This window comes from Prenolepis imparis, unplaced genomic scaffold, assembly GCF_030444845.1.
Source record: "Prenolepis imparis isolate NDT839.2.m4 unplaced genomic scaffold, iyPreImpa1.0 SCAF_4, whole genome shotgun sequence".
In the NCBI taxonomy this organism is placed as follows: domain Eukaryota; kingdom Metazoa; phylum Arthropoda; class Insecta; order Hymenoptera; family Formicidae; genus Prenolepis; species Prenolepis imparis.
In genome coordinates this window covers 12,310,492-12,324,534 of record NW_028141162.1, presented here as the reverse complement: position 1 = coordinate 12,324,534, position 14,043 = coordinate 12,310,492, and the positions used below count along the sequence as shown (strand labels likewise).

Below are 14,043 nucleotides of genomic sequence, written 5' to 3'. Positions count from 1 at the left end.
TTTTCTCGAACGCGAGAGGGAGAAAGGATAATAAATCCACCTGTTTTTTTTGACAGCGAAAACCAGCGAACGGCATTTCGAAAGTAGCATTCGTGATTATTAACAGCAAAGTAGTAATTTCGTCAATGTTTTCATTCGAGAAAATAATCATGTTTAAAGATATGTATATAAATAGTTTGTGCATTGAAAAATTCAAGTCTTTTAAAGTATGCATTTTTCTCTATCGATATTCTCCTTGCAAATTTCGAAATAATCTGTGTCTTTGTGAAAATTAAGATACCGCAAAATAAAACAGCTATATATTAATCTTAATCTACCAGAATTTTTTGCCACACAGACAACCGCGACACAATTTCCAATAATTGGAATATTATTGTTTTCCGATAATGTGCCTATCTTATTTTTAAAATAGCTCTCTCGGGATCTCGAACGCATATCAACACACGTGCTCGAAATTTCTTCAAGCTGCGTCGCAGAAATTATCGATCGAACATTTTAATACATGTATATAGAGGAAAGAGTTTTAACGCGAAGAGAGAGAGAGAAGTGTGTTTCAGCATACAAGATTCTATATATATGCCGGGAAGGTAATTCTTGGCGAACGACGTATCTCACTTTGGCACGCTCGGCCGTGCTCCTCTCTACAAACTGGTTTAGCATAAATTATCGAGCGACTCCTCGCGCAAGCTCTCGCGCGAGGAAGCCCCGCTGTTGACGAACTTGCAGATTGCCAACGTGGCAACGCGAACGGCAGCTGTTAATAAGGGGGAAGAAACAACGCTTTAAAAAATGCAAACGCGGAACGCGAGAATGATAAATACCCGACCACTGTAACCGAGAATGAACGAAAACGTGAGAGACTGGAGTACGCAACAACAGATTTACGGCAAGTAGCGCGCGTTAGATGAAGAGAAAAAGAGGAAAGAAGTAGAGAGAAAGGGAAGGAAAAAATATGGAGAGAGAAAAAGAAAAAGCGAGAGAGGTAAAATGTTGAGAGAAGGAAAAAAAGAAAAAAACAGTAACAAAAGGGGAAAACTGTGTAGAGAAATGGAGAAAGTGAGTGAATGAGTGAAGGAACGAATGAACGAATACTGAGTGAATTATATCTTGAAAATGAGGAAAAAAAAGAATCATTTGTGTTGTACTGAATATAAAACCGCGTTTCTTAAGAGCGCTGAACCAATGCATACAAGGTGGAATGTAGCGAGGTAGTAAGTATAGAAATAATTATTTCATATTCGCTTCACTGAACGCTTGTGCGAACAGACGTCTAATAAAGAGAAAAAAAAGAGGTGAAATAAGAAAAAATTAAAAAGAAAGCGCGCAACTTTGCTGGATAAAGCGAAAATGTAATATCTAGAAATTTAGCAAATAAACTGAAGATGACGGCAAAATATAGAAATGTCAAACTCTCGCGAAGCTGGCGAAATAAACACGCGTTACTTTGCTGCATTACCCGCAATCAACGTTAGTTGCAATATATATTTGTAACCCGGTGAAAAGAGAAGAATGACGTTAGAGAAAGATGAAGAGACGTTAGAGGGAAAAGCTTTGCTCGCTTCCTTCACGAGAAACCATTTCTCGGCTTCGCCGAGATACGGAGATGAGGGGAGGAAGCTGGGCTGCGGGCGGGACAGAAAGAGGAAAAAGCGAGAGCGGATGGAAACGAGAAAAAAAGAGAGAGAAAGAGAGAAACGAACATGAAGTGGAGAGGCAGCTCGCTAGAAGCTTCCTGTTCCCTACCGGAAGAAGGAAACGCCTTTCCTCCGTCCCTGCACACCCCCGGTACCAGCACCTAACCATCCTTCTCGTACTCCCTCTCCCCTTGCATTGTTAGGGTATCCACTGCCTAGGTCTCATTCACGACAATGACATATTTTAACAGTCGCCTTTTGGCTCGAACATTTTAATGATTTATAACATGTTTCTGTATAAATTCCAGACTTTCTTTTCGAAAGTAAAATATAGAACGTAAATATTTATTTAATAATCTTATTTCTTTGTTATGTTAATAAAGTTTAGTGCGATTAAAAAATATAAAGCATTATGTAAAATTGATTGCACAAAATGATCATAGAAAATATTTCACAAACGATCTGTATTTCTAAGAATATCGCGATATTCTTTCGAGTTTCCGCGCAAACCTCTCTGTACTTTCGGTAGTCACATCCAGCCTTCAGAATTCAAACACGCGCGAGCACTATAAAACGAGAGAGAGTGGTATAAGTCGGCGGACGACGGGACGGTATGAAACGGCCTAACAGAAATCAAATAAAATTCTCCTCAGCGACGAGGAAAACGTCGTCTGGAGTGCGGTTATGGAGAGTCGTGCACGTGTTTCGTGGGGAAACGCGAAACAGAACATGTCGCTCCTATCCCTAAAATCCTCCGCAACATAAGACTGAATAAATTCGGTACGGAGGAAAGAACAGTAAAAGACAGACTCACCGGTACAAGTGGCCAGAAGACAAATCGCCAGCAGAGCCGCTCGCTTCCTGGGCAACCTGCAAGCATAGAAGAGGAAAACGGTCATTATTGATTGAGTCTCTCCCGGCCAATCGAGAGACGAATCGAGAGAATAAATGTTCGAGTTTGACTCGGCGACTATTAGACTTGCGGTTAGACGGATTAATCTCGCGTCACGCCGGGATGCTTAATTAATTGCTCATTTGTGACTCTAATGTGGAACTCTTGCTCGAAATATACAGTGGAGAATATTACGAGAATCGAGCGTTCACATATTGAGCCATCACATTTTTTAATTTTAATTTTTTTTTCCTCTATGAAAGTTATTTTTATTTTAATTTAAATTACAAGATAAAACGACGTGTTGTTGGACTTGTTAACGTATTAACAAATAAATAATTTATTAAAAGTCCATGTGTATGTTATTCATTATAAATTTGTTTGTACGTGCATATTCGATAGACGGATAACCTAATTTTAACAATTGTACGAAAGCTCCAATTAATATTACACCAATATCCAATTAATGATCGTTACAGCAGTACAGAACAGACAGATTTTACACAATGGCGCTGTTTCAATTTACTATACGCAGACTATAAGCGTATCTGTATTAATGGTTTCAGGAGTGACACGATAAGCGAATCAACCAACGGATAGATGAATAGATAGATAACCGCATTAAGCGGATTATATTCCGTTGGAATATCTCGGCCCGCGCGATCCAATAACAAGTATCGTTTGCGACTGCAAGTTAAAAATAAAATCCCAACGATCTCTCTCTACCGGCTGACATTACAGCGACAGATGAGAGACACGCCATCATGTCGGCGTTAAATTTCGCCCCGTAGTTTTGACGTGTTTTCTAAAAACGTAGCGCTTTGTAATTTTTCTCGTTGGATTATAAATACCGTTGTAGCGCTTGTTTCTGACGGACAAAATTCGATTATCTATCGATGGCGAGTTGTTATGCTTAAATAAAATTATTAAGTAACGACTCCGATCGTAAATTCGACCGGAAAGTTTAATTAAATTGGGGCAAAGCGATGCGAAATAGTCCGAGAATAGCAGTTGTTGCTAAATTCGGAGGCGTATCGTCATGATATTGATATGCACATCGATATTGCACTGTATATTAAACTATTATATCTGTTTTCAAAAGTAAAATAATAATTAACAAATATATATATACACATATTTGTTAATTATTATTTTACCTTTATATATATAAAGATCAAATAATCTATATATACATATAGAGAGTGGGAAAGTTTTACTTGAAATTAGTTTCTGGAAAATTATGATTTAAGTTGAAACCATTCGCGAAGAGAGTATTTGATTGTTAAATTACTCTCTCTCACCTTGCAAAATGTGAATCTAAGTAATAAATATTCAACGGTATAACGGAACAATAAAGTAATGAATATTTAGAGAGAAATAAGCACAAGTCGAAAGAGCTGCTGTTTTAGTTCCCAAAGCTTTCATCGAGCGAGATTACGTGCAAGGGTGTGTTTTCGAATAAAATAAAAGGTATTATTCTCATATATATTTTCTTTTATATATACATATATGTATATTCGAAGCTTCCTCGAGAAGGGATAAAGCTTCTTTAGCGTAAAACTTTATCTCAAAACAGCCTCCATTTCGAAATGCACATTAAACTGGACGGTCAAATCGTATTATGCTATTTCCCTCGCAGAATTACAAGCGATAACGTTTCTCGTCGGAGAATCGGCGCGGCGGACCGAGTGACATTTGCCATTACCTGGCGAGGTTGACCATAGGTATGTACATAGTCCGTTATATATGGTGCCACGTCGGTTACATAGGACCGCTAGCCAGTTCGATACGCGGACCGTCTCATAACATAATCGGTAAACAGTCTTGCGAGTTAATTGGCGATATCGACTTTGCGTCTATATCGTCGAGAGAGGACGGAAAAGTGAGCAACAAGTCCTCCTCGCGCGCGACTCTTCTTGCTCTCTCGTAGAAATTTCAACATTCCGCGAAAAACTTAGCCAGGGAGTGTCCATTTTGCGAAGTACCACTTTGGACGGCAAAAAAGCTAAAGTTGCTTTTAAAAGAGGAGAACGAGGAACCTGCTCTTATAACGAACGAAGTTGTTACGATGTAATTTTACAGAAATCTACTAGAAGCAACTACTTATCGTTAGAAGAAACAAAAATGATGTATATTCGGTCATCCATTTTAATTTTAGCATACTGGGAATAAACATTGCTTAAAATTATAACCATAGCTATTAAAATCGTGTAGTTGAACGAGTATTGGAAAAAAAAGTCTGAAATAAAGAGGCTAGATTTAGCATCGATACGTTATTTTGTATCACAGTTTCTCATACATATGTATATCAATAAATTTCACTAAAATATATGTCGCGTAAAAAATGTATGGCAAAATACTGTATGTGTTTCTCTCTACTTCCGTATAACATTTAAAAAAAGAATCATATATATGTAAGGAATTAACAATTAATGTGAACAAAAAATAAAAATAAATAATCGTTAAAATTGTTAATCAGAATTCGTAACAACAAACCTCATTCTCCCACGCAATATGTTTTTGCGCGAATATACACATTTCGTGTCACATGAATAATAGTAGCTTCGAGCAAAAGGTAGGGTAATAAATCATAGTTATCTAAAACCACCGCACAGTTACACTGACCGCTTGATTTTACGAGTCTCTATTTGGAATAATCGCCGCGCAAATTATGTTGTTTTTTTTTCTCCTCCAACCAACGCATATTTTCTTCATCTTGAATAAAGAATGATGGATAATTTCTTGCGACAAATGATCTCAATCACTGTGACCTCAAAAGTGATCTCTATCACTGTGTGTGTGTGTGTGTGTATTTCTTCTATTTTATTAAATATTAAAAAATTTTATCAGTTTCGAGCTTCAGCGCTTTTCTATCTGAAATGTAAAAATTTATTTCTCACGGGACGCTAATTGAATCACGCATAAAAAAAATCAAAAGAATCAATTAAAATATGCACGTGATATTCTCGCTACAACGTGCGTTGCATCACCTTTGAACACTTGTCTCTTCAATTAGGATGATGGCAGGTTCCAATGAATATCGCTCAGACTAATCGATACGAAAACGTGGAATGTTCGCATCTTAGCTTTGATAGCGTCGCATTAAATTAGATAGGTATCCTGTTAAAGAACGAACGCGCGAATTGCACTTTACGGTGGCATGTCACGTGTGATCCATAATTACCGTAATCGCAGCGATAAATAGCGCGTGATTTTCATTCTTTTGTGTTTTTCTCACTAATCATTTGAATCATCTTATCCGACGCTGCTGAATGCCATTATCCGTCGCATGTGAAATTAGCGGAGATAACGTTTGCGCGAGATAACACTATGGCGTTCAGAGAGAGAGCGAGAGAGAGAGCGAGAGCGAGAGCGAGAGAGAGAGAGAGAGTGACGTTTCCATTATCCGCTACATGTATCTCGTCGAGCGATGTCGGCACTCTAGGCCAACTCGAGATATGACGACGACATACATATTACACATACCTCATCATATTACGCACCCTCGTTTTCAAAATAAGATATAAATAAGGAGACAGAAAGGGAGATTATACACGTGCGATCCTGTCAAAAGTAACGACGCGTAAATGAAATATTGCGCGCGCGAGAATATTTTGGCCGAAAAAAAAATAATTTGCGAAAATTCCTCTCTCCTCGGTTTTCAGTTTTCACATTTTAGTTCGTTAGTGCTTCGCGAGAATTTCAATTTCACGTTCGTAATCACGTACACGCGGCCTCGAACAAAATTTATAAAATTTGCTCTTCGTATAAATGGTGGATATACAAATATACCGAAAATGTGGAATGGCGAAACAGACACATACCCGCATTACTTGTGTGCAATGTTTTAATTACGGTATATACAAGTGACAAGTTAAACTGCGATTAATGACAGTTGGTATTGACAGCGATCGCGTCGATCTCGCTACAACGATCGTTGTATTTGATCGTTATTATCGTCGAAGCATCTACGTGTCGCAAATGTCGAAGTAATAACGCAGTAATTTAATCACGGCCTGATCGTGATCCGATTTATGTACGTAATGCGCGTGGATGCTGAAGTAAATGAGAAATTCTCGCGGATCTAATTACATTAACTCGATGTTATTTGGACCGTCGTACAAACGAATCGAAATAGAAAAGCTTTTAACGATAAAATTCTAACTTTCTTTGTTTTTCATTCAAATGGGAAAAAATTTCGAGATTATTTTCGATTTCGAATTTTATCGCAAATCGAGAAAGAGGTCGCGAGATTTTTTAATTAATTTTACATGTTCTTCATTATTTTAATCACTAAAAGATCGCGATGTGTCCGTTTTCTCTTAGAATTTACCTTGAAAATAATGATAATCGTGGTACAATATGGTATAGAAAGAATTTTATGAGAATTTCTCTGATTATAATTTATCACAATAAAATATAAAATATGTTTGATTAATTTTATTAAAAGTATAGTAAAATTTACAAAAAGTATGGTAAAATTAATCAAACATATTTTTAAAATTCTCTCCATACCATATTGTCTCACAATTAGGTACCATGATTTTCAGGGTAAATTCTAAGAAAAAATTCTTTCAGTGTATAATATGTTATAATACTTTATCCGATTAATATTTTTTGACAGAAATCAGCTGATAACTGTCAAAAATATTAATCGTGATATATTAATCGTGTATATTAATTAAATAAATGTATACATAAATGTATATATATATATGTATATAAATGAGTATATTGTAAATGTATATATATATATATATATATATATATATATATATATATATATATAAAAATGAGTACATATATGCATTGTATATATAAATGTGTACATAAATGTATATATATATATATATATATATATATATATATATATATATATAAATGTGTACATAAGTTAATAAAAATACTATCAATCAATATACTTATAACAATAAATAATAAGCAATATTAATTGATTTGAACATCATGAATTAAAAAATTAAATGCAAAATGATGACATAAAATAATGTAATAAATGTAAGTAGTATAGGTCAATGAAAATACTGTAGATTGTAGATCGATGAAAATAATATAAGTCAATAAAAATATTATCAATCAATACATAAATAATAAGCGATATTAATTAATTTGGATATTATGAATTAAAAAGTTAAATGCAAAATGGTGACATAAAATAATGTAGTAAATGTAAGTAGTATAAGTCAATGAAAGTAGTGTATAGATCAATGAAAGTGATATAAATTAATAAAAATACTATCAATCAATACATATAATAATAAATAATAAGCAATATTAATTAATTTGGACATTATGAATTAAAAAATTAAATGCAAAATGGTGACATAAAATAATGTAGTAAATGTAAGTAGTATAGGTCAATGAAAGTAGTGTAGATCAATGAAAGTGATATAAATTAATAAAAATACTATCAATCAATACATATAATAATAAATAATAAGCAATATTAATTAATTTGGACATCATGAATTAAAAAGTTAAATGCAAAATGGTGACATAAAATAATGTAGTAAATGTAAGTAGTATAGGTCAATGAAAGTAGTGTAGATCAATGAAAATGTATCTTTCATAACCCGGCGAGTGAATAATGTCGCGAGTAATTCGTCATCTTACGCGTCCACGTTAAACGAATCCGTTACTGCTGAATTTACACGAATTGGATCCCTCAATTACGCGAGTACGCGCGCAAGCGCGCGCGGATGAACATGATGCACTCTGCGTTTTGGCGAACCGCGCATGCAGTTTCGCGGTCGAATCTGCAAATGGTCGCGCGTTAATCGGTCGACACGGGACATCACGGTTAACACCGTCGCGAGACAGAGTTGCGTTGCATGTATTTAGTGAATAGTGCCTTCAAATGGTGATGCGATCTCTCCGACCCTTCCATCTCAGAAGCAACGAACATGTCTAGCTCTAATATGCCTAGTGTAATCCGCTTATCACATCATTTGAAACATGTTTCATGCAATTTCAGGAGAAAGTTTCATACATTTAATCTAAAAGAACTTTCTTCTCCTTCAAGTTGTAAGGAAAAAATCTTCCAAATGCGATAGCGTTTATCGTTCAAGAATTATCATAATGTCCGTTGACTATTTTATCCGAATAAACTGTCAATTTTATCACAACAAGTCTATAAAGTTTAAAAGTCATGCACAAGTCAAAATTAAAGACAAGTGAACTTTGCTAGAATCAGCTCGATTAATCTCTAGGCGTATTCCGCCCGATGATATATGCGAAATGTGCTTCTACATTCTAAAGTTAATGCGAGCTCGAATTAATCGTATCGATTATTAATGTCTCGGCAGTCCGAGCACAAGCAAATTACATTAATCGCGACCGCCGCACGTATAAGGTGGAAGAGATAAGACAGATCCCGCTTTACGGCACTCTCAGCCGTTATTGAAGCCGATCGGAAATTATGCAAGCCAGCGCTCGAACTAAAGTTAACACGTCAAGCTTCGCTTCGTCGCGACCGCGACGTCCCGATGATGCATTACCTCTGACAGACCGGAATTCGATAGTTCGAGGTTAATGAGATAACTTGCGTCTCGCGCTTACATTGCATCTTCATAGAACTTCATCGCGAAAGCGAGCTAAAGCGCGAAGAAAACGCGATAAGTGCATATTTTGCGAACACATTTATGTGTGTATCAAAATGGCTATTTTTATATCATGTTAAAGTTTGGAGTAAAATTTTAAAATTCTCGCAAACTTGAAGCAAATTCGCAGAAATGGTTACATATATATACATGTAAAACGATAAAATTATAACAAATGATATAAACTTTAAATAAACTACTAAAAATCATCGTTAAAACAATAAATTCTAATAATAGTAAATAATCGAAAATTAAGTACTTTGTTCAATCCGATATATTATCGCTCTATTTTATATACAATTGTAATAAGTTATAACATATATTTAAGTAATTTAAATAAATTCTTCTCTATTTTGTGAACGTAAAATAAAATTTGAATCTAATATCTATTATTATTAAATGATTGATATGTCATGCCTTTCCGTTATTTAAATCCAAATCCAATCCGGTGATATATCACTTTGTGTCATCAATCCAAAAAATAGCGAACAAATCACATTTAGAACGATAAAAAATTAAAAAGTCGCGCGAGAGATTTATTCGAATTCATTGCAAAATTTCTACGAAGAATCAACATTAAATGTCAAGAAATGATTATATTCCTTAAGATATCGTGCGAGAAGAAAATAATAAATTTTAATAATAATAAATAATCTGAAATCGTTTTATCAATCCGATATTCTCTATATTTGTATATACAATTATTATAAATTATAACACATATTTAACTAATTAATTCTTCTCGCTATTTTGTGAATGTGAAATAACATGACGACCTGATGCCTATTATTATTAAATGATCGATACACTATACTTTTTCGTTATTTAAAACCCCTATCCGGCGATTCGTGATATATCACTCTGCGCTCTCAATCCGAAAAAGAGTAAACAAATCATATTTAAAACAAAAAAAATTTAAAAATCACACGAGAGATTTATTCGTTGCAAAAATTCTATGAGGAATCAATGGTATGTGTCAAGAACAAAAATTATTATGTTCCTTAAGATATCATGCGAGAAAAAATAATAAATTAATAGTAAATCTGAAATTGCTTTATTCAACCCGATAATCTCACTCTATATTTGTGTACAAGTGTTATAAGTTATAACACATATTTAATTAATTGTAAATTCTTTTCGCTATTTTGTTAACATGAAATGAAATGTTAATCTAATAGCTATTATTATTAAATAATCGATATACATCATGTTCGTTATTTAAACTTTAATTCGCCGAAATATATTACTCATCGCAATCAATTCGAAAATAGTGCACAAATCACATTTAGAAAGGCAAAAAATTAAAAGGTCGCGCGAGAGATTTATTCGATTTCGAGCGTAGTTGCAAAAATAATTCTCGTACGAGAGAAGAATTGGACCATCGAGAAGAATTGGATGTCGCGATGGACGATAATTCTAATCTAATAATTCCTAATCGATGCCATCGCATTGAATACCTTGACGCGTACAAAAATAAATCGCGCAAAGCACATACCTAGTTCGATAAACTACCGTCTCTTCAACAATTTACAAGTCGCTGATTGTACAAATTAAAAAATTTGTACGCTGGTGTCTGGTTGGTACCAAATAATTCTGTAATCAATGTACTATTAAAATGTATAATCGATGAATTTTTGGCTCGTCTTAAAATATTAGATATCGATACTTTTTTGACGCGGACCCTGTGCGACACATACTTATTTTATGTTTATCGTATTAAAAAATTTGTACGCTGGTGTCTGTTTGGTACAAAATGATTCTGTAATCAATGTACTATTAAAATGTATAATCGATGAATTTTTGGCTCGTCTTAAAATATTAGAAATCGATACTTTTTTGACGCGGACCCTGTGCGACGCATCCTTATTTTATGTTTATCGTATTAAAAAATTTGTACGCTGTTGTCTGCTTGGTACCAAAAGATTCTGTAATAAATGTACTATTAAAATGTATAATCGATGAATTTTTGGCTCGTCTTAAAATATTGGAAATCGATACTTTTTACCGCTGACCCTATGTGACGCAACATTATTTTAAGTATATCAAGTTAAAAAATTTGTACGCTGGTGTCTGTTTGGTACCAAATGATTCTGTAATCAATGTACTATTAAAATGTATAATCGATGAATTTTTGGCTCGTCTTAAAATATTAGATATCGATACTTTTTTGACGCGGACCCTGTGCGACGCATACTTATTTTATGTTTATCGTATTAAAAAATTTGTACGCTGTTGTCTGCTTGGTACCAAAAGATTCTGTAATAAATGTACTATTAAAATGTATAATCGATGAATTTTTGGCTCGTCTTAAAATATTGGAAATCGATACTTTTTACCGCTGACCCTATGTGACGCAACATTATTTTAAGTATATCAAGTTAAAAAATTTGTACGCTGGTGTCTGTTTGGTACCAAATGATTCTGTAATCAATGTACTATTAAAATGTATAATCGATGAATTTTTGGCTCGTCTTAAAATATTAGATATCGATACTTTTTTGACGCGGACCCTGTGCGACGCATACTTATTTTATGTTTATCGTATTAAAAAATTTGTACGCTGGTGTCTGTTTGGTACAAAATGATTCTGTAATCAATGTACTATTAAAATGTATAATCGATGAATTTTTGGCTCGTCTATAAATATTAGAAATCGATACTTTTTTACCGCTGATCCCATGCGACGCAATCTTATTTTATGTATATCAAGTTAAAAAATTTGTACGCTGCTGTCTGATTGGTACCAAAAGATTCTGTAATCAATGTACTATTAAAATGTATAATCGATGAATTTTTGGCTCGTCTTAAAATATTGGAAATCGATACTTTTTACCGCTGACCCTGTGCGACGCATACTTATTTTATGTTTATCGTATTAAAAAATTTGTGCGCTGGTGTCTGCATGATACCAAAAGATTCTGTAATCAATGTACTATTAAAATGTATAATCGATGAATTTTTGGCTCGTCTTAAAATGTTGGAAATCGATACTTTTTACCGCTGACCCTATGCGACGCAACATTATTTTAAGTATATCAAGTTAAAAAATTTGTACGCTGGTGTCTGTTTGGTACCAAATGATTCTGTAATAAATGTACTATTAAAATGTATAATCGATGAATTTTTGGCTCGTCTTAAAATATTGGAAATCGATACTTTTTACCGCTGACCCTATGTGACGCAACATTATTTTAAGTATATCAAGTTAAAAAATTTGTACGCTGGTGTCTGTTTGGTACCAAATGATTCTGTAATCAATGTACTATTAAAATGTATAATCGATGAATTTTTGGCTCGTCTTAAAATATTAGAAATCGATACTTTTTTACCGCTGACCCTATGCGACGCAACATTATTTTATGTATATCAAGTTAAAAAATTTGTACGCTGGTGTCTGTTTGGTACCAAAAGATTCTGTAATCAATGTACTATTAAAATGTATAATCGATGAATTTTTGGCTCGTCTTTAAATATTAGAAATCGATACTTTTTTGACGCGGACCCTGTGCGACGCATCCTTATTTTATGTTTATCGTATTAAAAAATTTGTACGCTGTTGTCTGCTTGGTACCAAAAGATTCTGTAATAAATGTACTATTAAAATGTATAATCGATGAATTTTTGGCTCGTCTTAAAATATTGGAAATCGATACTTTTTTGACGCGGACCCTGTGCGACGCATCCTTATTTTATGTTTATCGTATTAAAAAATTTGTACGCTGTTGTCTGCTTGGTACCAAAAGATTCTGTAATAAATGTACTATTAAAATGTATAATCGATGAATTTTTGGCTCGTCTTAAAATATTGGAAATCGATACTTTTTAACGCTGACCCTGTGCGACGCATTCTTATTTTATGTTTATCGTATTAAAAAATTTGTACGCTGTTGTCTGCTTGGTACCAAAAGATTCTGTAATCAATGTACTATTAAAATGTATAATCGATGAATTTTTGGCTCGTCTTAAAATATTAGAAATTGATACTTTTTTGACGCGGACCCTGTGCAACGCATCCTTATTTTATGTATAGCAAATGAAAAAGTTTGTACGCTGGTGTCTGTTTGGTACCAAAAGATTCTGTAATCAATGTACTATTAAAATGTATAATCGATGAATTTTTGGCTCGTCTTAAAATATTAGAAATCGATACTTTTTTGACGCGGACCCTGTGCGACGCATCCTTATTTTATGTTTATCGTATTAAAAAATTTGTACGCTGTTGTCTGCTTGGTACCAAAAGATTCTGTAATAAATGTACTATTAAAATGTATAATCGATGAATTTTTGGCTCGTCTTAAAATATTGGAAATCGATACTTTTTACCGCTGACCCTATGTGACGCAACATTATTTTAAGTATATCAAGTTAAAAAATTTGTACGCTGGTGTCTGTTTGGTACCAAATGATTCTGTAATCAATGTACTATTAAAATGTATAATCGATGAAATTTTGGCTCGTCTTAAAATATTAGAAATCGATACTTTTTTACCGCTGACCCTATGCGACGCAACATTATTTTATGTATATCAAGTTAAAAAATTTGTACGCTGGTGTCTGTTTGGTACCAAAAGATTCTGTAATCAATGTACTATTAAAATGTATAATCGATGAATTTTTGGCTCGTCTTAAAATATTAGATATCGATACTTTTTTGACGCGGACCCTGTGCGACGCATACTTATTTTATGTTTATCGTATTAAAAAATTTGTACGCTGGTGTCTGTTTGGTACAAAATGATTCTGTAATCAATGTACTATTAAAATGTATAATCGATGAATTTTTGGCTCGTCTTAAAATATTGGAAATCGATACTTTTTACCGCTGACCCTATGTGACGCAACATTATTTTAAGTATATCAAGTTAAAAAATTTGTACGCTGGTGTCTGTTTGGTACCAAA

The 14,043-nt window shown here is 33.8% G+C and overlaps 1 protein-coding gene across 1 annotated transcript in view; it reads right to left on the bottom strand.

Moving 5' to 3' along the window:
- Cad87a (cadherin 87A) overlaps nt 1-4,260 on the bottom strand; it is a 95,426-nt gene extending 91,166 nt beyond the window's left edge. The window contains exons 1-2 of the mRNA XM_083036310.1: nt 4,232-4,260; nt 2,449-2,504 (exon numbers count right to left, since the gene is read on the bottom strand). Coding sequence (XP_082892436.1) covers nt 2,449-2,504; nt 4,232-4,260 — 85 coding nt within the window. The remainder of the gene's footprint in view (nt 1-2,448; nt 2,505-4,231) is intronic.
- Nucleotides 4,261-14,043: the final 9,783 nt, after the last annotated feature.